Source organism: Moschus berezovskii, chromosome 16 (assembly GCF_049115385.1).
Source record: "Moschus berezovskii isolate FMDL1 chromosome 16, NW_MosBer_1.0, whole genome shotgun sequence".
NCBI lineage: Eukaryota > Metazoa > Chordata > Mammalia > Artiodactyla > Moschidae > Moschus > Moschus berezovskii.
The window spans coordinates 60,721,795-60,746,062 of NC_142475.1; the positions used below are offsets into that span (position 1 = coordinate 60,721,795).

General features: G+C 41.7%; 1 protein-coding gene across 1 annotated transcript in view; it reads left to right on the forward strand.

Moving 5' to 3' along the window:
* Positions 1-24,268, forward strand: part of ADCY8 (adenylate cyclase 8) — a 237,202-nt gene that overhangs the window by 42,539 nt on the left and 170,395 nt on the right. Inside the window, exon 2 of the mRNA XM_055432577.2 lies at positions 7,913-8,062. Within this exon, the coding sequence (XP_055288552.2) occupies positions 7,913-8,062 (150 nt within the window). The remainder of the gene's footprint in view (positions 1-7,912; positions 8,063-24,268) is intronic.

The window sequence follows — 24,268 nt, forward strand, 5'->3', positions numbered from 1 at the left end:
TGAATTTTGTCTCTATCTTTGACATGTATTCAGGGCCTGGCCCGATCTCACCAGCTGCACAATGGCCACCCTGGTCCAAGCCCACCATCTCTCTTCAGTGGACCTTTCCAAGAGCCTTGTAACTTTTCTCCATGACTCCATCCTGGCCCCTTGTAGAGTCTGTTTCCTTCACAGCAGCCAGTGCATGACCCTTAAAATGTGGAAGGTGGGTCATGTCTCCCAGGACTGAGGACTCTCCAGTACCTTCCTGTCTCACAGAGAGAAAAGCCAGTATTCTTTTAATTTGGGGGCCACGCTGTTCAACATGTGGGATCTTAGTTCCCCAACCAGGGATCAAACCTGAGTCCCCTGCAGTGGAAGTGCAGTGTGCAAGCCTCTGGACCCCCCAAGGAAGTCCCTAAAGTCAACATTCTTACCATGTGCAAGACCATGCACAGTCTGACGCTTTGGTACCTTTCAGGGCTCGTCTCCTAAATGTGCCTCCATCCTCCTGCCCCACTCTCTGTCCAACCATGGTGGACTTCATGATGGGTTTGAGCGGGCTTCTTGCTTCTCCACCTCAGAGACTTTGTGCTTTCTGTTTCCTTCTCCTGAACCGCTCTTCCCAAATATTCCATGACTCTCTTCATTTTTTTAGATATTGCTCAAATATCTCTTATCAGAGAGTTTTCTCTAAACTCCCTGTAAATGAGCAGTCCCAACCTTACTCCATCACTGTCTATCCTCTTATGCTGCTATGTTTTTCTTTTAGCATTTATCTCACACACAGCATCACCATGTGTTAAATGATGTGCTTGACGTGCTCAGTTGTGTCTGACTCTTTGCGACCCCACAGACTGTAGCCCACCAGGCTCCTCTGTCCATGGGATTCTCCAGGTGAGAATACTGAAGTGGGCTGCCATTTCTTCCTCCAGGGGATCTTCCAACCCAGGATCAAAAACATGTCACCTACGTCTTCTCATTGCAGGTGAATTCTTTACCACTGAGCCAACAGGGAAGCCCCTATGTGTTAAATATTCCTTGGTTTATTTGTTTATTACCTGTTTCCTACCACTAGAATGAGAGCTGAGCTTTATCTGCTTTGCACACTGCCAGCTTATAAAACTGTACCTGACACACAGAACTTGCTCCATAAATAATTTTGAATAGATAAATTATTTAGTAGTGAAGGGTTAGGAAGACTTCTCAATGGCAGTTTACAGATATGTAAGGGTAGAAAAATAAAGCATTGATCAACAGATGTTTCTTAAGCATCTCACATTCAGTATGTCAGCTCTGGGGCAGAGGTGGCTTACAAGTGGGGCTAACAGGGATCTAGAGAGGGCTGTAAGTTGGAGGGATTGTATAAGATAACCAACCTGAGACATCATATCAATATATACCCCTCCCTTTAATGGAAACACAGATCTGCAGCTTCTACAATGGAATAGCACCTACATAAAATTTGCTTTAAAAAATAATTCAACATTTTAAGTATTGTTAGATACTTCAGTTCAGTTCAGTCACTCAGTCGTGTCCGACTCTCGGCGACCCCATGACTAAAATGCAACAGTAAAGATATTTGGGAGGTCAACTACTGATCAAGGATCAAGTCCACATACAAGTGGTTGTTTGGGGACTCTTCTTCTCCAGCATCTCCACCTTTGCTTCCTCTCAGCTCTTGTTCCGCTGGTTCCTGAGTCTTGAACACTCAGTTCTGCTTCTGAAGCTCTCAGACACCTCCTTTGAAATTTGCAGATGCCCTTAGGAAGAAAGAAACCCCAAATGCTGGGCTCACCTTTTTGGGTGAAATTCTTCTCAATCTTGATTCCTCATGTTTTTGTGTTTTCCCTGTTTTTACTGCCTTGTTATATCATCACAAGTGACTCGTCTGAATAACCTCTTCCTCCTATTTTAATATCAGTTCAGTTCAGTTCAGTCGCTCAGTCGTGTCCGACTCTCCGCGACCCCATGAATCACAGCACGCCAGGCCTCCCTGTCCATCACCAACTCCCGGAGTACACTCAAACTCATGTCCACAGAGTCGGTGATGCCATCCAGCCATCTCATTCTCCGTCGTCCCCTTCTCTTCCCGCCCCCAACCTTTCCCAGCATCAGAGTCTTTTCCAGTGAGTCAGCTCATCGCATGAGGTGGCCAAAGTATTGGAGTTTCAGCTTTAGCATCAGTCCCTCCAATGAACATCCAGGATTGATCTCCTTTAGAATGGACTGGTTGGATCTCCTTGCAGTATAAGGGACTCTCAAGAGTCTTCTCCAGCACCACAGTTCAAAAGCATCCATTCTTCGGCGATCAGCTTTCTTCACAGTCCAACTCTCACATCCATACATGACCACGGGAAAAACCATTGCCTTGACTAGACGGACCTTGGTTGGCAAAGTAATGTCTCTGCTTTTTAATATACTATCAAGGTTGGTCATAACTTTCCTTCCAAGGAGCAAGCGTCTTTTAATTTCATGGCTGCAATCAGCATCTGCAGTGATTTTGGAGCCCCAAAAAATAAAGTCTGACACTGTTTCCACTGTTTTTCCATCTATTTCCCATGAAGTGATGGGACCAGATGCCATGATCTTTGTTTTCTGAATGTTGAGCTTCAAGCCAACCTTTTCACTCTCCTCTTTCACTTTCATCAAGAGGCTTTTGAGTTCCTCTTCACTTTCTGCCATAAGGGTAGTGTCATCTGCATATCTGAGGTTATTGATATTTCTCCCAGCAATCTTGATTCCAGCTTGTGCTTCTTCCAGCCCAGCGTTCCTCATGATGTACTCTGCATAGAAGTTAAATAAGCAAGGTGACAATATACAGCCTTGACGTACACCTTTTCCTATTTGGAACCAGTCTGTTGTTCCATGTCCAGTTCTAACTGTTGCTTCCTGACCTGCATACAGGTTTCTCAAGAGGCAGGTCAGGTGGTCTGGGATTCCCATCTCTTTCAGAATGTTCCACAGTTTATTGTGATCGACACAGTCAAAGGCTTTGGCATAGTCAATGAAGCAGAAATAGATGTTTTTCTGGAACTCTCTTGCTTTCTCCATGATCCAGCGGATGTTGGCAATTTGATCTCTGGTGCCTCTGCCTTTTCTAAAACCTGCTTGAACATCTGGGAGTTCACGGTTTACATACTGCTGAAGCCTGGCTTGGAGAATTTTGAGCATGACTTTACTAGCGTGTGAGATGAGTGCAATTGAGCAGTAGTTTGAGCATTCTTTGGCATTGCCTTTCTTTGGGATTGGAATGAAGACTGACCTCTTCCAGTCCTGTGGCCACTGCTGAGTTTTCCAAATCTGCTGGCATATTGAGTGCAGCACTTTCACAGCATCATCTTTCAAGACTTGAAATAGCTCAACTGGAATTCCATCACCTCCACTAGCTTTGTTCGTAGTGATGCTTTCTAAGGCCCACTTGACTTCACATTCCAAGATGTCTGACACACACACTTACACACATGCATGGACATATACATGCAAGTACATATATATTTTTTTTCTTTTGTACTGGGTATTAGGATCACATTGAATTCATAGATTAGTGCTGTAATACAGCTTTAAATACTATATCTTAATGTACCATACAGGTTTGTGCATGTCATTAAATATTTTAATGCAACTTTATATTATCTCATATATGCATGCTTCAGTCATTCAGCCGTTTCCCCTACTCCTAAAATACACAATTTCCATTTATTTTTTGTTTTCATTAATAAATGAACATCCCTTGACAGAAACCTCTGATCCTATATATGATTGTTTCCTTAAGATACATGACTAGAAGTCAGGTCACTGGGTGGAAAGAAATGAGTAAACTTTACCACCCACACCAGCAATATGTCAGAATAATTTCATTTTTTATAAAAAACTTACTTATTTTTGAGACTTAACTCTTGCTTTTCTGCTTAGATTAGAACAATATTCTCTTTTATTTTCGTTTTTGGGTAGTCTCTTTTTCACATTTAAGTCTTTATTTCATTGGCATTTATTTTGATATATATTATGAGGTGGCTATCACCCATTTTTTCAATAGATGAAAAATTATCCTGTTACTGACAATTATTTATCCACTGAATCGTTGAGCCATATGTATTACATACAAACTCATTATGTTTTCTATTTTATTTCACTAAATTTTCAGTTAAGGTTTTCACTGTTGTCAGAATTTTAATTATTATTGCCTGATGGTGTATATTATCTTCTGGCTGTGCAGTGACCCTCTGTAATCTCTTTTGTAAAAATGTCTCCAGTATTCTAACTCATATATTCTTTCAGATACACTTTTAAGTCATCTTCCAAGTACCAAATGAAAATTCCACTTGGGATTTTGATTGCTAACAATATTAAAGGCATAAAGCAATCTGAGTAGTTTATTTACATAGTTAATAACTAGTGTCCCTTTATCAGAAATGCTTCCCCCTCCTTTATCTCTTGTAAAGTCAGGTACTTAAGGTTTTTTCCAGTTCCCACATGTGTTTTAATTTTGTCAAAGACTTTTGGGGGATATTTTGCATTATTACTGGTATTTTAAGATCATTAGTCCATCAGACCTTGTAAGTAATGATGAGTGGTCCATAGGAGAGCTACTCATGCGTTCACCTACTCATTCAGCAAATACCCCACACATGGAGGTCAGCCCTGGGTGTTCACTGGAAGGACTGACGCTGAAGCTGAAACGCCAATACTTTGGCCACTTCATGAGACGAGTTGACTCACTGGAAGAGACTCTGATGCTGGGAGGGATTGGCGGCAGGAGGAGAAGGGGATGACAGAGGATGAGATGGCTGGATGGCATCACCGAGTCGATGGACATGAGTTTGGGTGAACTCCAGGAGTTGGTGATGGACAGGGAGGCCTGGCGTGCTGTGATTCATGGGGTCGCAAAGAGTCGGACACGACTGAGCGACTGAACTGAACTGAACTGAACAGGCACTGTGCTTAAGCACTTGTCAGCCACTATGCTAGGTACTAGGTATCAGTACATGGTAAAACAAACATCATCCTATAGAATCAGAAGTAATAATCCAATGTGATAAAATAGGTACCAGACAACCAAGCCTGCGAATAAATATAAATTGTGCTAAGAGCACGGTGTGCAGGGATAAAGAATGGTAGGGCAAGCCTACTTCTTTAAGATGCTTAATTACTTTTATTTTTATTTATTTATTCTTTGGCTGCATCACACAGCATGCAGGATTTTAGTTCCCTGACCAGGGACCAAATCTGTGCCCCCTGCAATGGAAGTGCAGATTCTTAACCACTGGACTGCCAGGGAAGTCTCTACAAACATTTTTGATTCATATAATAATAGTAGATTTATCATCACCACTGAGTGGTATTTAAGTATTTTAATACATCCTAAAATATCCATTATACTGTTGGTGGAAATTCACATTATTTCCACTTTCAAGCCCTTGTAGAAAACGCTGTTCTTAACATTCTTGGGCATGTTTCCTGGGCCATTTGTGCAAAGGCTCTGGGTATGAAGGGGAAAGGTTCAGTTCTAGTGATGTGCAAATTAAAGATTAGTGTGCAAAGTTCAAATAGCAATGTCAGTTCACATTGCCAACAGCATCCTTGCCGATTTGATGATGCCCATTATTTTTTTTTTCCTTTTTGGTGCCAACCTGGTAGATGTGGAATGGGTGTGGATTTTTAACTTGTAGTTCCTAGATTGTTACATTTATTTTAATGTTGATATTCTCTTGTCTTTGAAATACCCCACTTCTCTTTTGCCTGTATATCTTTTAAGATTGCTTTTATTTTTATAGATTTATACAAGTTCTTCATGTGAGCTTAAATTAATTTTTACCAGTTTTAAGTGTTGTATATATCTCTACTTATAGTGTCTTTCATTTAATTAAAGCTGTCTTTCAATGAATAGAAATGCTTAATTTTAATTTTGTCAAATGTATCAATCTACTTTTATGGTTTGTATTCTTTGAATTTAATTTTAAAAATTTATCAAAATAGTAAATTATTTGTGCCTTTCATATTTAAGACATTAATCCACTTGCAATGTATTCCTATATATTGGATTAGGCAGGAATTTACTTTTACTTTACTTTCCAAGTGAATAACAAATTGTTCTAATACCCTTTGTTGAAAAGGCCTTATTTTCTCCTTAGAACTACAATGCATTATTGTCAAGTTTGTATGTTTATGTTTCTGGGCTTTCCATTCACATCCAGTGGTCAATTTCTGTATCCCTGTGTAAATACCAGGATGTCTTAATTATTATGGTGTTACAACAGTTCTGTTACCTGGTACTGCAAGTCTCCCATGCTGTTTCCTTTAGGAATATTTAATGTATTCTTTTTTAAAATTTTATTTATTTATGGCAGTTCAAATCTCAGTTCAATTCTTTTACCGTTAACTTGATCACTTGCTGTTTACCCTGTGCATATGTGGGTCAGAGAAGAGTCTATATAGGAATTTAATGTTCTTCCTCACTGATTCTCTTCTTTGGGGGCTTTTCCCATCACTTTTCAGCAACTACAGTTGTTCTGAACCTTACTATTTTTTATTCATTGATTTTTAATTGTAGGATAATGGCTTTATAATTTGTGTTGGTTTCTGCCACCCATCAGCGTGAATCAGCCATAGGTACTGAACCTTATTCTTTGCTTCTTCAGACCAACTGGGTTTCCCATTGCAATTTTTCACCCTCAAACTATACCTTATGTTATCTGCCCTCAAGCTAAAGCCATAAAAATCAAGAAAGCCATACTATGCAATTTTTTTTCTTCCATGTATTGATTGCTTTCCAGAATCTCCTGCTTTTTTCACCAGAGGGAAGTTTGGAACGGGGCAAATGTGCTTCCTAAGTGGCTCAGATGGTAAAGAGTCTGCCTGTAACACAGGAAACCCTAGTTCAATTCTTGGGTCTGCAAATTTCCCTGGAGAAGGAAATGGCAACCCACTCCAGTATTCCAGCCTGGAGAATTCCATGGACAGAGCATGCAGACTATAGTCCATGGGATCACAAAGAGTCAGGCACGACTGAGCGACTAACACTTTCAATTTCAAATGTGAAAATACAAAGTTTAACTTAAGAGTTAAAGAGACTTTGGCACCTGGGAGATGGGTAATGGCAATGGAAATAGAAAGCAGTAGACAAATGTGATATTTTCTCTTGAGTTAAGAACATCAGGACTTGGATGCTCCCCCGAGAAAACCTGGGTACCAAAGTCAAATGCAATAGTACCTCTAAACTAACACGTTTCCTGTTTCTTACTAATCTTTTCACCTGCTTCCTCAACCCTTTAAAAAATTAAAAATTTCAGCTAGTGAAGGGGTAAGTGAGATAGAGTGAGGAAGGAAGCTTTGCTTGAGGTTTCAAATTTGAGTTCAAATCTGGATTTAGGGAGGGAGAAGCTTTAAACTGGATGGAGTGGTTGAAGAAGGCCTGTAGGAATAAGTTGACCTGAGAACTGAATGAGGGGCATGGTTCTATTCAACTGCTACAAAACATTTGAATTATTACCTTAAGATTTACCTTGGAAATTTTTTTTTAATATATATGTATTTATTTTTGGCTGTCCTGGGTCTTCGTTGCTGCCTGGGTTTTTTTATAGTTGCTGCAAGCCGGGGCTGCTCTTCATTGCAGTGTGTGGGTTTCTCATTGTGGTGGCTTCTCTGAGTGCTGAGCACGGGCTCTAGGCATGCGGCCTTCAGTAGTTGCGGCTCCCCAGCTCTAGAGCACAGGCTCAATTGTTGTGGTCCACAGGCTTAGTTGCCCCAAGGCATGTGGGATATTCCCAACCCAGGGATCAAACCCATGTCTCCTGCATTGTCAGATGGATTCTTTACCACTGAGCCACCAGGGAAGCCCTACCTTGGAAGTTTTTGTTCAGTTATTCTCTTTGCCTGCAGGCAGCTCTTCTTTTAACTGCTTGACAAGGCTATGTTTGTAATTCTGTTCTAGGTTGTGGCCCAGGCAGTGTTATTCATGTGTATGAACACAGCTGGAATCTTCATCAGTTACCTGTCAGACCGGGCCCAGCGCCAAGCCTTCCTGGAGACACGGAGGTGTGTGGAGGCCAGGCTGCGCCTGGAGACGGAAAACCAAAGACAGGTACCAACTGAAAAGACCTTGTGCCTTCGTGATCACTTAGTCTCTGAATTCCATGGAGATTTTGTCCAAACACATCCTGCCTTGCAAGTGTTGTCTCAAAGTCTGTGTCATGGGATTACAGAGGCTGAAATAGTTATGTTATACTCTCAGGTCAAAATGAATTGATCTTAGTTTCCACACTCAATTGTTCCCCATAAGAAATAAAATGAGCCTAAATATAAAGTGATTTCCTGATGCTTTTCACTGACATCTGTGTTTGTGGAAAAGGCCATGGTTCCTGAAAACCATTCGTATTCTCATCTTTAATTCTTCTTTTCTCAAACTGTAAATTGTTATTTCAAATAAAATTTTCACTACATAGCAATTCAAATTATAGAAAGCTCAGAGAAAACTCTTGTACATGTGTAGTTCCTAATACCTCATCCTGATTTTCAGAAGAGATCACTGAACCCAATAAATTTTGTGGAACATGGTATCAGTCCCAAGATAGGGGATGCAATAGGAAAAGCAGCTTGGTCCAAAGTGGAGACCATGAGCTTTAGCTGGAAGAGGTTAAAATAAAGGAATTTCTTGGACATCCTGTTTAGGTGGGTGTTATAAGGATTTAAAAAATAGCTTTGACCTCAAATGATATGTTTCTCAATAAAATTAGCTTTCAAAAAATAAAGATTTTCTCCTATTTAAATTATTCATGTATAAAAATTAATGCATATCTCTGCCTCTGAAGGTAATGTTCAAATAGAAATAACAGGAATATGTTAAAGTTGGTTATAGAATGAACATATTTTATACTCAAACTGTTTATATACTCTTGGGAATCCTAGGCTCAATAGATATATTAGTTCTACCATACAAGGCTTTTTTTAAAAAAGCTACATCTGTGGATACATGCTTGTTATTTTAAACTTTGTGCAATAATGGTTTGGAAAATTATAAAGAAAATAGCTTCAAAAATGGAACATTTTTTATCTTAATCTCATCAAATCATCAGTAAAACATGGATCTTTGAAGTGAGCAAGCCAGGTCTGTTTGATAATGGATGAGGCGGACAGATAAGGTGCCACCTGACAAAATGCAACTCCCAGTGCTATATGTTATTGCCAGGGGCACAGAAAAAATTATTGAATTTCCAGCTGCTACATGGATTTCATAGGATTCAGAATTAGGACAGTTCTAAGTTGATGTCTAAAACAACTATGGAACCTCATAACAGATTGATTGTAGTTGCCCTGAGCATCACTGTAAAATAATTTAGAAAAATAGCCTTAAGAAAGAAATCACTTTGTGCAATAAACACGATATCTCCCAGGTTATATACACATATACATTATGTTGCTCTGTAAAACAGAGCAGTTGCTAGACTGGCACATCACTCTTTCCATGGAATCTATGCCAATTCAGACAGTGCTGCAGATTAATAATTTATCAACTGTTCTTGATGCACTATCACAGCCAGAACTGCAATTGTGGATAAGCTGTTTGGGAAACTCAGTCTTTTATTTAATGTTTATGAAATATTGGAGACACTGAAAATGATTGCTTTATCGTACTCATAAGACCTTTCTTCTTTTCCCATTCTTCAAGTTCATTGTCTTGGAATTGCTGTGACATAACAATCTGACATGATGCACAGACCTTCCTCCATCCTCTCTAATCTTTATTTTTTCTTAAGTTGATAATAGGAGGAAGAAAATAATGCCCAAAGGTGAGAACAAGTGACAAATCAAATGCAGTGAAAAGTTCACTAGAATACTGGGATGGGTAGCCATTCCCTTCTCTAGGGGATCTTCCTGATCCAGGGATGGAACTCAGGTCTCTTGCATTGCAGGCAGATTCTTTACCGTCTAAGGGACCAAGAGAGCCCCGTAGAATTCATACCTCGGCCATATCACCTCCTAGTTGGCCACCTTAACTCTTAACTCTCGGTCTTAGGTTCTTCATCCTTATTTGGTGCAATATCTTTTCTTCAGCATTGTGTTTGCTTCCAATAAGAGGACGCATATGAAACAATAGAAAACTGTAAATCAGCTTCATTATTTTATGATGAAGCATGAGAAGAGGCTCTTTTGGTGGAAGGTTCTTTGTTCGGAGGATTAAATAAAATATGCTCTGAGTTTGTTATAGTCCTGTGTGTACAATTCTGATAAAGTATTTCTGGAATATTGACCATCCCCTCCCCCCACACCCTCCACTCCACCCCCTCCACCCCTCACTCCACCCCACCCCCTGCCCTCAGCACAGTAGTGTCTAAGCTAACTGGCTCTGAATCATTCAATGCTTAAGTTTCTTTCCACTGATATTGATTTCTCACTCAGGTTTCCTTTATCCCTGAGAACATCCTCAATGGTAGATGGGCAGAGAAGGCAAGGCTTTCAAATAAGATGGCCCAGAATTTGAAATGTTTCCTTACTTTCTTCCTATCTTGGTGAACCTGAAAGAGCTCTGAGCATTGAGACTCAGAGTCCTGAAAATCAGGCTTTTTCCTTGGATAACCTGAGGTTGCAGGCACTGTTCTTAAGGTCAAGAGCAAGCAGGTTGGAGAAACCAACAAATGCTAAAACTCTTTTGTTCAAGGTCTCTTCTAAACTAGGTTTTTAATAAAGTTCCTTGATGTTGGTTCTCAGCTTTACAGCACCCCTGTTCCTTTCCATAGTAGCTGGCAGAATTCCAGGAAGGAACTACTGAATGGGCCCAAATGTTGACATTTTTATCTTAGATGATTGGCTTCAAGAAGTTGAGCTCATATTGGCTCTGTTTTCTGGGTGACAGGACTTTGTCTTTTTTTTTTTAACAATTTTTGTCATCAACTATAACAAGCACAGAGCATACTAAGCATCCCTTACCTGTCTGGTTTCTCGGGCTCCAGCTTCTCTTTCTCCATCCCCAAAGCCCAGTCTAGTTCAGGACCAGTACACTGTAGGGATCAAAAGCACAGTTGTCAATGTCTGCAGGATCCGGATTCCAATCCTACTTCCTGTGTTTCCTTATGGTGGGAAATCAGACAAATCTCCCTCCTCTAAAGACCTTGATTTTTGTGGGTGTAAGATGGTCATTCCATGTAAGGTGAAAACTCCATGGATGGATGAGCCTGGTAGGCTACTGTCCAAGGGCTCACAAAGAGTCAGGCACGACTGAGCAATTTCACTGGTTCAAGATGGTCATAATGATTCTACCTTTCTCTAGGGCTGTAGTGAGATGAAGGAGGAACAGTTCTCAGTCCAAGGCAGAGGATGCACTCAAGGCCTATTACAGAGAATGCTGTAATGATAATGTCGTTGACGTCACCCTTCTCTGCAGGAAAATCCTTCAGTGGTAGCATTCCCTTCAAGATGAAACCCAGACCCCCACGCATGGCCCGACAGTTCCTCCAGGATCTAACCCTTTTCCTCTCTCCTTGGATTCTTCTCCACCTCCTCGCCTCACACCTGAAACCAAATGGCCATCAGCTCCCTGAATGGCTGTTTCCCTACTCTACACCATTTGGTTCTTTCAGCCCGGGAAGCTCACCTTCCTCTCACTAATTTCAGTGTAATGCCTCTACCCTGAATATTCTATTCCAGCATCCCTCCTTCCGTGAAGCTTTCCCCAGGTTGAGGTGAAATGCTCTCCTTATGCTTCTAACGTGTCTTAAAGTCAACTCTCTCCTAGAATCTGTCACACTCCGTAGCATTTACGAGTCTCCATTTCTTTCTTTCCATGGCCAGTAAGGACCGATTAAAGGCAGCTGTCCTCATTCATCTGATTCTCTAGTATTTATCCAGCATGATGGCTGGAATATAAGATCTTCTGATTCACGTTTATTTCACTGAGTTATACTGAACTCTCACTTCAGCTCCTGGCTTTACTTCTACCTACACGAGAGTCATGTTGTCATAATTCTGCTGTATAAAAGTAAAGGGACAGTGCTCATTGTGACCCCCATTAAAAACTTGGTAGGAAGAGGCTGTTGGTGTTGTTCAATCACTAAGTCTTATCTGACTCTTTGGGACCCCAAGGACCACAGGACATCAATCTCCTCTGTCCTCCACTATCTCCTGGAGTTTGCTCAAATTCATGCCTGTTGAGTCAGTGATTCTACCCAACCATCTCATCCTGGGCCTCTCCCTTCTCCTCCTGCCATCAATCTTTCCAAGCATCAGGGGTCTTTTCCAATGAGTCGGCTCTTCACATCAGGTGGTCAAGTAGGAGGAGGACTCTTTTCCAATTCAGAAGAGACTGGGACAGGCTGAGAACGTGTCTTGTTCGGACCTGCTGCAGAATTTTCCATCTGGAAGCTACATTTTAGGAAATCTCTCTTTGGGGAGTCAGATTCTAGTTATTGCAATTTTTGTAATCCTCCCTCTCTTCCCAAATGATCCAAATGGCCCATGTTTATTTTAAATATTAAAATGAATTAATTGTTTTTCTTTCAGCGTTGAGAGTTGCCGAAACCTACTTATGATGATACGGCATTTTGAGGTGTCTCAGAAGCTCTGAGGGCCCTGGAATAAAGTAGTCTGATGCTGCCATATGTTGCAACAGCAGGGAGGTTATTATAAACTGCAGCAGATGTTTTAGCTGTATTAAAACAATTCTGTTTAACTGAAACATCTTTGTTTGATAATATTGGTATAAGTGAATGGTTTGGATGATAGATTGGGTGAGAAATTTGGGTTTCGTATTGAGTTTTGAGTTGGTGGTTTGGGTGCATGTTGGTGCCCAATGGGATCCAGGAGAGTATTTCTGAAGCTGTAGAGAATGGCTAACTGGTAAGGCAGAGCCTTGACATTCTTTCATTCATTCAAGGAAGAATCAAAATGGACCTGGAATCTCAGAATGTGTGTGTGTTTGTTTTTCTCTCCAGGTAGATGACTCTTATTATGCTCCAGAAAAACGCTTTATGCTCTTCTCCAGCTCTTACATTAAGACCACCCATGTGCTATGCTGGGCTTCCCAGGTGGTGCTAGTGTTAAACAACCCGCCTGCAGGAGACATAAGAGATGCGGGTTCCATCCCTGAGTCAGGAAGATCTCCCAGGGGAGGACGTGGCAACCCACTCCAGTATTCTTGCCTGGAGGATACCATGTGCATGAATTTCCTCATCTCTCATTTAGAAATGATAATGCCTACTCTAACCCACAGGGTGTTTTCCCAGAGACAAATAACATAATGCCTGAAAAAGCGTTATTTCAACTGTAAAGAACTCTACAAATGTTAGGGGCCATTTTTGTGAAAGTCTCACCAACGCCTCAAACTGATGCTGAGATGTCTTCCCTTTAGAAAGCCTCCTTTACTGTTTGCAGTCATGAACTACTTTCTCCTTGACACTTAGATATTTTTATTTAACATGAGTTCTTGCCACTCTGCCCAGTATTGGGGTCAGCACTGTGATTGCCTCTGTCAGTAAGATTTGGCGCAGTGAGCAGAGCGCAGTGTTCATGACTGTTGACCCTCCTGTAACAGCTGACTTCACTCAAGGGTCTTGTGTTTACCCCCTTGCACCTCTGGCAACCACCTGGCTGCCTAGTTCTTTGCCATCTTTCTAGCACATTGTTTGCATCTTCTGGCACAGCAAAAAGAGGAAAAGATTTGAAGAAGGACAAACCTGGACTTGATTACTAATTCCAACTCCAGTACTCTTGCCTGGAAAATCTCATGGACGGGGAGCCTGGTAGGTTACAGTCCATGGGGTTGCAAAGAGTCAGACACCACTGAGCAACTTCACTTTCACGTTTTCCAACTCTATACCTGGGTGAACTTGGGGGCACCACTTAAACTCTCTGAACGTTGGCTCCTTTATCTGTCAAAAATGATAATCCCTGTTATCTCAAGGTTGCTGTGAAGAAATCAAGTAATAGAGATGGCAGCTGCGCATCATAGTTGGTCCCTGAACCTACAGGACCACCTGGACCTATTTTGAGCAGAGCACACTCCGATTGTAGTACCTACAGTTTTTCTTCTTGTTGTTTGTGTTCCTCTATCTGTCATCCCTGTGTGGGTACAGATTTTAAATACTTCCCCTGATTCAAAGAGAGGCCATAATCCTGCACTCATTTGCATACAATTAACATTTCCAGAGGTAGTTCACTTAGAAGAAATCCCTCACCATCCTTGCCCTCAACGCCTCTGCTCTAGCTGGGAGAGGCTGAAGAGCAGACTCCAGCAGCCCTGTGGGGCCCTTTTAGCTCATAAAACTGTTGGGGGAATTTTGGCTACAGAAAATTGGAATTGGAAACTTCACACAACCTAATTGTACAATGCTGGGAGGAAGGTAGGATTTTGTAGCCTGGTTATAGTTAAAGGCACTTTTCAAAAATAGTAGACTAGATGAGGGGGAAAGAGAAAAAAAATATATATATATACATATATATGTTAGAAAGAAAAGATCCATGCCTAAAATAGTTTATTTCATCTGGATGTGAGTGTATGTCCTCTGACAGGAATTCTACACCCTCTATTTTATACAAACTGCACTCAAAATGTATTGACAATAAAAGAGGGCAAATAGTTAAAAAAATACTTTTAGAGCAATCTTGAGGACAGAACCATTCTCAAATTTTCTTTATTTCCAGTCTTTTGCAAACTTCATACCCACACCTAGTTCAAAAGCATTTTTAAGAAGGGCACTGAGGAATTCTGAAGCATTCAACTTTTCACAGAGATAAAAGCCCGCTTTCTTTTTATATTCATATTCTGTTGTTTGTGCTATATTTAATTACAGTTTTAGCAACTGCAAATACAGCTGACATAAACAAATTTGGAAAAGCATGCTACTGCCTCTAGGTAAAGATATATCATAACTGATGAGGCAGACATGGGAGGTGGACTAGACAAGACCTCTTTATTTGGGAGGAGGGCCTTTGCAAATGTGATCAAAGATGAATTTACACTGCATTAGGATGGGCCTTGGAGAAGGAAATGGCAACCCACTCCAGTATTCTTGCCTAGAGAATCCCATGGAGAGAGGAGCCTGGTGGGCTGCTGTCCATGGGGTCACACAGAGTCAGACACGACTGAAGCAACTGAGCATGCATGTGTGCTTTGGAAAAGGAAATGGCCACCCACTCCAGTGTTCTTGCCTGGAAAATCTCAGGGACAGAGTAGCCTGTTGGGCTGCTGTCTATGGGGTCGCACAGAGTCGGACATGTCTGAAGCGACTTAGCAGCAGCAGCAGCAGGATGGGCCTTCCTGCGTAGCTCAGCTGGTGAAGAATCTGCCTGCAATGCAGGAGACCCTGGTTGGAAGGTTCCCCTGGAGAAGGGTTAGGCTACCCACTCCAGTATTCTTGGGCTTCCCTGCTGGCTTTGATGATAAAGAATCTGCCTGCCGTGCCGGAGACCTGGGTTCAGTCTGAAGGTTGGGAAAATCCCCTGGAGAAGGGAATGACAACTCACTCCAGTATTCTTGCCTAGAGAATCCATGGACAGAGGAGCCTGGGGGGGGCTACAGTCCCCCAAGGGTTTGTCCCCCATGGGGTTCTAAAGAGTTGAGCATGACTGAGTGACTGAAAGCACACACACACACACACACACACACACACATACACACACACATACATACAGTATCTAATAAGTTGCAGAGCTGGTATTACAAACTAGACAGTCTTACTCTAGAGCCCGTCCACCAACTATTACAGCATGTGTTTAGTGAAGTCTCCTGGACACGCTGCCTCGATTCATAATCAGTGCATCAGCCGGACACTGTGCTAAACACTCGCTACCTGCCAGTGAAGTAGGTGCTGAAACGATCTCCAGCAGACAAAGGCTTGGAGAAGTTCATAGTGTTCATAAGTGGTTGACCTGGGATTTGAACCCCAGTCTGTCCAGACACAAATGCTATGCACATGACCAGATGCAATACCACCAGAAAACTGTGCAGGACAGTAGCCGTGTGGTGACTCTTCCAGAGGAAGCCTCATACAGGAACAACCTAAAGGTGTCATTCCCATGCTTGAAATCCTTCACTCGCTTTCCCTCGTGGTCAGGAAAAAGTCTGTCTTCATCAGCCTGGCTCATCCAGCGCTTCCCTGTTCCCTGTCTCTCTCCTCCACCCAGTCATTCAACCATGATGCACTTTTGTGCAATAGTGGCGCTAAGAGCTGACGCATTCAATCCTCCCCATCTCAGCGCAGCGCCAGTCCAGGTCCCACCCTTGCTCTATTGCCTCTCTTGCTCACTAGAGATTCTCCAACTAAGTTTGGCCTTGGCAGTAAGGAGAATGCATTGCCTCCTGTTACTGAATATCTCTGGGTAGGTGCACTGATGTCTCACCAAGACGATGGTGTAATCAATGGGAATAAAGAGAGAGACTTGCGGAAATCAAATGAATCAGTGACTCTACTCAAAGAAGTGTCTAGTGGAGGTTTCCAGTGAAGCCTCAATGAGAGCTACTGGTGCCCATGATGGACTCCAGGAGGACCAAGAGTAGTGTAGGGTTTGAGGGCAGTTCTCTTTGCTTTTCTCACATGGGGTTTTTATGCTCTCCTTTCTCCTCTTATCCTTTCTCCTCTTAACTATTCCAAAAGCCCCAACTTCGTACCAATCTGCCCACTGAGTGCAAGAAACCAATTTCAATTGCAAAAGATTATTTTACAAGGTGTGCACTCCTCCCACACCAGCATTAGGCTTCAGGCACAGCTTGGCCTAGGGGCTATTTAGTACACTTGGCTGATTTCCTTTCACTGTTCAGGACTTCGGTTATCAAAATCCAATCAAAATTCCACTTGAATTTTGATCACTTTTTTTTCAGAACCCTCTTTAGAATTTTCATAACAGTAACAAATGTATTAACAATAGTAATCAAGTTAGTACATTATGAAATATAGACCAATCTCTCAGTTAGTTGCCGGAAATAAAAGTAAAACCTATAGATACAATTTTTCAGAATACACTGGAATTTGGTAAGTCTGGCACTTTACATCTTGTCTTATATGACGTGTTACATCTTGATACTGGATTACAAGCTTCTTGATCCAGGATAACTCATATTTCATTCCCTCCCCCCCCCCCATAATATCTTACTTGATATTAGACATTCAGTAAGTAACATTGTATCAAATGAATAAAATCATGATTGAATTAAGGAGCATTTCCCATGAGGCCCCTTCCCCAAATAGGAGCATATTGTTGACAAATATCGAAGAATAATTTCCCTTCCCCTCTAGTCAGTTGGGAGCTAGATTCTGCAGAGGTTTTCACATCCCCCAGTGGGTGTTCCTGTTGAAGCCTACACTCCATCAACTCTTTTTTCTTCATCCCCGTTATCCAGAAGAGTTTGTGGTTTAGCTCACAAACTGGAGCCTCATTGTTTGTCTGTTAATCACCAGGATGTAAATACTTCATCTTTACACCTCTCCAACAGCTCAAAGCATTTCATTTTTCGTATCTGCTATTCTGATATTGCTTTGGAACAGGCAGGTGACAGCTGGTACCCTGTCCTGACTTTTATCATAATGTCATTAATATTTTATTGCAGTCATTTTCGGTCTCTCTGTCAACTAGACTGAATGCATGGAGAAGGCAGAAATGAAGCTTATCCACTGTTCTGCCCAGTGCAGAGCGCAATGCCTGCCTCTAACTCATTCCTTAGTGCATGTTTGCTAAATAACAGCTTGTCAGATGCATGAATGGGTAGTGGGTGATACTCCAAAACAGATCATACAAAGTGTGACAGAGATTGTGACATGAGAGTCGGCCCAGATGATCCACTGCCCTCATGAAAAGGATAAACCCAGTTACAGCCACATGCCCAGGTTCACATCCAGGCACTGCCACCTACTAGCTCTGTGCCCTTGGGACGACTATGTAACATTTCTGTGCCTCAGTTTTCACATCTGTATAATGGCAGGAAGAAATGTTTCTACTTCATGAGTTGTGAAGATCAAATGAAATGATCCATGTACAGAGCTTGACACTTCATAAGTGCCCAGTAAGATCTATTGTTTGTAGTAAGGTTGTTGATATAATTGCTACTCTTTCTTAGGTATGTGCTTTATTCATTGAACTAATCCATTCCACTGGCTCTGTGCCCTTGGGACGACTATGTAACATTTCTGTGCCTCAGTTTTCACATCTGTATAATGGCAGGAAGAAATGTTTCTACTTCATGAGTTGTGAGGATCAAATGAAATGATCCATGTACAGAGCTTGACACTTCATAAGTGCCCAGTAAGATCTATTGTTTGTAGTAAGGTTGTTGATATAATTGCTACTCTTTCTTAGGTATGTGCTTTATTCATTGAACTAATCCATTCCAAAGAAAGTAAAGTCCCCAGTCTACTAGAAACTGAACTGATTTTAAATAAGTATAGGGAGAAACTGATTGAGATGTTTGGAGTGTGAGAAGTTAAGAAAACTAAAGACAATTGAATTATACCTTATGTTGTAGGGAGTGCCTGCCTATATTTTTCTTCTGAAATAATAAAAGGGAGAACTAATGAATGAATGAGTATTGCATGTATTTTTCAGGCGAGCTCTGATGGTTATGATATTTCCTGCTTTTCAAATGTAAATGAGAAATGCTTGATAATTGCTCTTCTTGGGAGCAGAGAATTGACATGAGCTCAGAATTAAATATCAAAGTGAAAAGTAATGATTGAACTCTTTAGCCAGTTGGTTTTATGGGGTCCAAAGACTGGGTTATAGAGACCATGTGCCCACATCTGACCTAAGCAGTTTTATGTTTGTGGAGGTGTGGACGTGCAAGGGCCACCAGCCATAATGCCTCTGGCATATCACGTCCTCCAGCCTTTGATTTGGTTTCTTTTTTGGAGCTCTGGCCTTGACAGTCATGGTTTTTTGAGATACAGCAGAAAGAGGATAGGTGATTTGATGCCCTGCATTAATAGATAAGCTAGCCTTGAACAAATTCTCTTAGCCTCAGTTTCCTCACTGGTAAAATCATTTTACTAACTTCTACCTTCAGTATTCTTCTGACCATTCAGTGGGCAAGTACACGTGAAATTAATTTTTAACTATACACACACTACGGACGTGAGTTGTTCTTTTTTATTATTTTTTTAAAATGCCATTGAAGAGGATATACAAGCTCCTGATAATGATGCCAGCAAGGGGCTCCTTATTTGAATTTTAATCCATCTTTCAACCTCCAAAGCTTTCTGTCCCAATTGCTAATAAAGTATGATGTTCTTGAGTAAGAGGCTTCCCTGGTGGCTTGGGGTAAAAAAAGTCCACCTACCAATGCAGGAGACGCGGGTTTGATCCCTGGGTTGGGAAGATCCCCTGGTGGAGGGCATGGCAACCTACTCCAGTATTCTTGCCTGGAGAATACCATGGACAGAGGATTCTGGTGGGCAACAGTCCATAGGGTCACAAAGAGTTGAATGCAACTGAGCATGCACTCACGTTCTTGAATAAACATGAAAAGTTCTGCTCTCTATCAAGATAAAACACAAATTCAATGTTTTTAAAATTTCAGTGGATGAGTGTTATAAAACATCTGTAATAATCTGTAAAAAGTTACCATAATCATAACAATTGAATTAGAACCTAAGAATTCACTACGTCAGAGACAGTGTTCAAATAACCTTCTAAAATACATGTGTGGCATAGTTTTAATCAGGTATCTATGGAAACAGCTGCATATTAATACTTGAGCTAGGCGATACTGTGTTTTATTTGTTCACACACAGCCTCAGGCTCCAAAGTGTTGGCATCTTCGAACATTTATAATAAAGAAAGATGGTTTGCGTGCTCAGAAGCAGACTTTTGGTGACAATGATAAAGTTTAAGTTTTAGGGCTCTTCACTTATAAGGCTGTTGTAAGGCCCTCCAAGGGGTCCTCTGAAGTTTGCAGTTACAATTTATGATATTTTTCTTTTTTTTAATGTATTGGGTAAATGTCAGCCATTTTTCTAAAAAATAATTTTATTCATTTTACTTTTGGCTGTGCTGGATCTTTGTTGCTGCACGAACTTTTCTGTAGTTGCAGTGAGGGGGGCTACTCTATTTTCTTTTCACTGCGGTAATTTCTCTTGTGAATTTTGGGCTCTAGGGGACAAGGGTTTTAGTAGTGTGGCTCCTGGGCTTTAAAGCACAGGCTCAGTATTTGTGGTGCATGGGCTTAGTTGCTCCGAGGTGTGTGGGATCGTCTTGCATCAGGGGTAGAACCCGTGTCTCCTGCATTGGCAAACAGATTCTTGACCGCTGAGCCACCTGGGAAGCCCTTGTGGTGTTTTTCTTAAATAGAATCCCTTCAACTTATTGGAGTCTCAGGACCCACAAGTCTGGATCAGTCCACTTGGAATCGATGGAAAATTCTCTCCCCACTACACCTTCAAGGCTGTAGTCTTCACTTTGCAAATACCCAAGTGGTTCCCATCCAAGGACATGGATCCTAGTTTGCAAATGTGTGTGCTCTGCCACGTCCATCCAAACATTCTTGGAAAACAAAAACCAAAAAATGCCCCCATACCACTAAAAGTCTTTTCCTCACAAGGATTTGCAGTTGTCCAAAAGGTATGTGTTTCTGTAGCCAGTTAATTGAAGCAACGTTTGGTAGCTTTTATACCATTGCTTCTCAGCACCTGTGATAGCATGTTGTTATAGCAGATGTTGAAGTGACTGTGGTCTCAAAGGAGTTTATCAGAATCGAGGGAAGTGTCGCCTAGAGTTCTCCAGAGACGAGCCTCACTGTGCTTCGGACTTTTTCGGTATTAGTATTTCACTGGAAAATTTACTTCTTGGACGGCTCCTACTGTGTTCACAGGCGACTTAATCGATGCTGAGACCCAGAAAAACTTGGTTTAATTTAAGTTCCAGTTTTGCACCTTATTGACTACATAGGCTTGGGCAAAGACTGCAGCTCCCTTGGTTTTCCTATCTGTTAAATTGGCCATAATCCAACTCCCTTCATGAAACTATTGAGAGATTTATTTGAAATAAATGCCCTGGTGTGACTGAGAGACAGGGACCACCAGACCCCCTGTCGTACCCCTCCTCTGGTTCACTCCTAGTGTCCCCAGAGGGCCAGGTTCCTGCTTCTCTGACTTACTGAAATGAGCGCTTACTGAAATGAGCCATGAAGTGTTCCTGCACCTGGATTCCCCACCGGCTGTGTGTTCTCTGGGGCTGGAGTCTATTCAGCTCCTAGGAACACTTCAGGCATGACCCTGTTTATTGAAGGAAATTAAATTGAATAGTCAAATAGAGGCAAATAGGCATGCTCTTTTGGTGTGTAATAGAATATCAGAGTGACATGTGATGTGTGTCACTTGCAAATATATAGTCAAGAGGACTTCCACAGCAAGGCATATCTAATTTCTAAAGTCCTGATGAATTTTATTTTTGTTAAAATGTGGACCTTTTTTTTAAGTTTTTATTGAATCTGTTACAATATTGCTTCTGTTTTACATTTTAGTTTTTTGGCATGTGGCATCTTAGCTCCCCGACTAGGGAACGAACCCACATCTTGTGCATTGGAAGGTGAATTCCTAATCACTGGACCACCAGAGAAGTCCCCTGATGAACTTTAGAAAGGATTTTTGAGTGTCGGTGAAATTATAAAATGCCTTCCTGACACAAGAGGACTTTCTTATCCCTTGGCCTTGGAGGTGGGTTAAATCCTCTCTTGGGACATCGATGCTTCTTTTCTAAACCTTAGCTTCCCACATGCTGTGAAGAGCAAGGACTAGGGAGCCCCTGTTGCCACAGCTCTTAGTTCCAGACCAGTGCCACCTTTTCAGTCCCCCTGGCAAAAATATGGACAATGGCCGCCTTTCAAACAGCCGTAAATCTTGTGAGTAGATAGTGGAAGGCTGCTATTTCAAATCCCAGTATCTCCATAATCATGATTGCCAGCAACAAAAAAAAAAAAAAGGAAGAAAAATGGCTTCTGTCTAACCTCCAAATTCTAAGTCTTGTAGAAAAGCATCTAATTGTCAAAACCCAAATCAGATCCAGAATTACAGGATTTGGGAAGGAAATGGCAACCCACTCCAGTGTTCTTGCCTGGAGAATCCCAGGGACGGCGGAGCCTGGTCGGCTGCCGTCTGTGGGGTCGCACAGAGTCGGACACGACTGAAGTGACTTAGCAGCAGACACTAACTTTTCAGTCTCTAATTCAGAAAAGGATGTTTATGGCCTTTTTACTTTTTTGACTATAACTCCCAGTTTTAAAAATCACTTACTGCTCTCTCTCCCTCTATGAACTAAAGATCAGGTTTCTTTTTTTTTATAATTGGAGTATAATTGTTTTTCAGTGTTGTGTTAGTTTCTGCTGCACAGCAAAGTGAATCAGCTATATGTGTACATATATCCCCTCCCTCTCGAACCTCTCTCCCACCCTCCTCATCCTCCCTTCTAAGTCATCACAGAGCACCAAGCTGAGGTGTCTGTATTACACAGCAGATTTCCACTAGCTAGCTATTTCATACATTGCTGTTGTGCAGTCGCTAAGTCATATCTGACTCTTGGATACCCCATGGACTCTCCTTTGTCTTCCACTGTCTCTGGGAGCTTGCTAAAATTCATGTCCATTGAATCAGTGATGTTTATGTATGTCATTGCTACTCTCCCAATTGTTCTAGCATTTAAGGGCCATCCCAAACGGTTTCCAGTGGAATTCTCAAGTCTCAGTTCTGACCAGTGCCTCTTCACCAAGAACCTAGCACACTGGTGAACTTTTCCACAAGCTTGCCATCTTCCATCTCTTCTCCACATCTTTGCCCATTGCCTGAATGTCTTCCTCTGATCCTGTCCAGCAAGCTCCTTTTTTTTTTTTTTTTTAAAGATACTGTAATATCCAGCTGGAATGTCTCATCCTCAATAAAGCTTCTTTGTGAAGTAGGCAGAATAAGATTTAGTACCTGCTTTTATACCTGCTTTAGTACTTACTTCCATCTGATGGCTCAGATGGTAAAGGATCTGCAATGCAGGAGTCCCGGGTTCGACCCCTGAGTCAAGAAGACCCTTTGGAGAAGAGAATGGCAACCCACTCCAGTATTCTGGCCTGGAGCTTTCCATAGACAGAGCAACCTAGTGGGCTATAGTCCATAGGATCACAAAGAGTTGGGCACAACTGAGTGACTAACACTTCCTTCCACTTTGTACCTGAAAACTCAGATTCAGAGACATTTAAGTAATTTGTCCAAGATCAGAAAATTAGTGAGCACATGCCAAAAAAAAGTTTAGTTCTTCCGATTGTGATTTCTGACCTACATATCAACATCTTTTATCTGAAAGCAGCACAATGCTTAATCGTGTTACCTGCGACTGAGAAAAGTAGTGAACTTTGTGGGAAAGAGCCTTTTAGCATTCTCTGAAAAGACTTTGACATCCTCAAGCCTTCAGTTCAGTTCAGTTCAGTTCAGTCGCTCAGTCGTGTCCGACTCTTTGCGACCCCATGAATTGCAGCTTGCCAGGCCTCCCTGTCCATCACCAACTCCCAGAGTTCACGCAAACTCATGTCCATCGAGTCGGTGAGCCTTAGGAAGTACTTAAAAGAGAGATTTTCAAGAGAGGCTACTTAGCAGCAGGTTTAGTGCCTAATGTCTTCTGGGCTAACAAATGTGTTCTTTATTTCCCACATTTGACTATATTCCTTCAGGAGAACATAGCATCTCCCCGAGTGTCATATTGCCTTTGGTTTATCGTTGCATTTCCAAAGGGCAAAGGAAAGTGCCTTCCTTTTTATTTCATCATGTTACAGTGGTTGACACATCAGACTAGACCCTCAGCTAAAGGTTACCACAGATGTGCCGAGCCTCGGCCAAGCTGAGATGGATGACAAAGGTATGCATTGCCATATCATGGACGGATCTACAGGTGTCCTATATGCCAACTTCTCTGCTAAGCAGTCGTCTTGGGAGTGAACAGGGGTATTTTATGGCTGACATTTTTTAAAACTGCCAATGAATGGTGATAATGAAAAGCAGAACAACCTTAATCCTTTTATTTATTTATTTGGTTGCTCTGCACAGCCTGTGGGATCATAGTTCCCTGACCAGGGATTGAACCTTGGCCCTCAGCAGTGAAAGCACAGAGTCCTAACCACTGAACCATTAAGGAGTTCCCCTGTTATAATGATCACCCCATTAACGCCATAATCTTTGTCCTGATCCTGCACCATGCATCTAGCATGAGCTAGATGTTTGACCCAAGCTCCTGAGCAGACATATTGCATCTTGAACTCTTCAAGAAATTTTCTCAAAAACGGCCAAAGGATAAGGACCAAGAGCTCCCAGTGGCTGAGGAGTCAGAGAGGAGAATG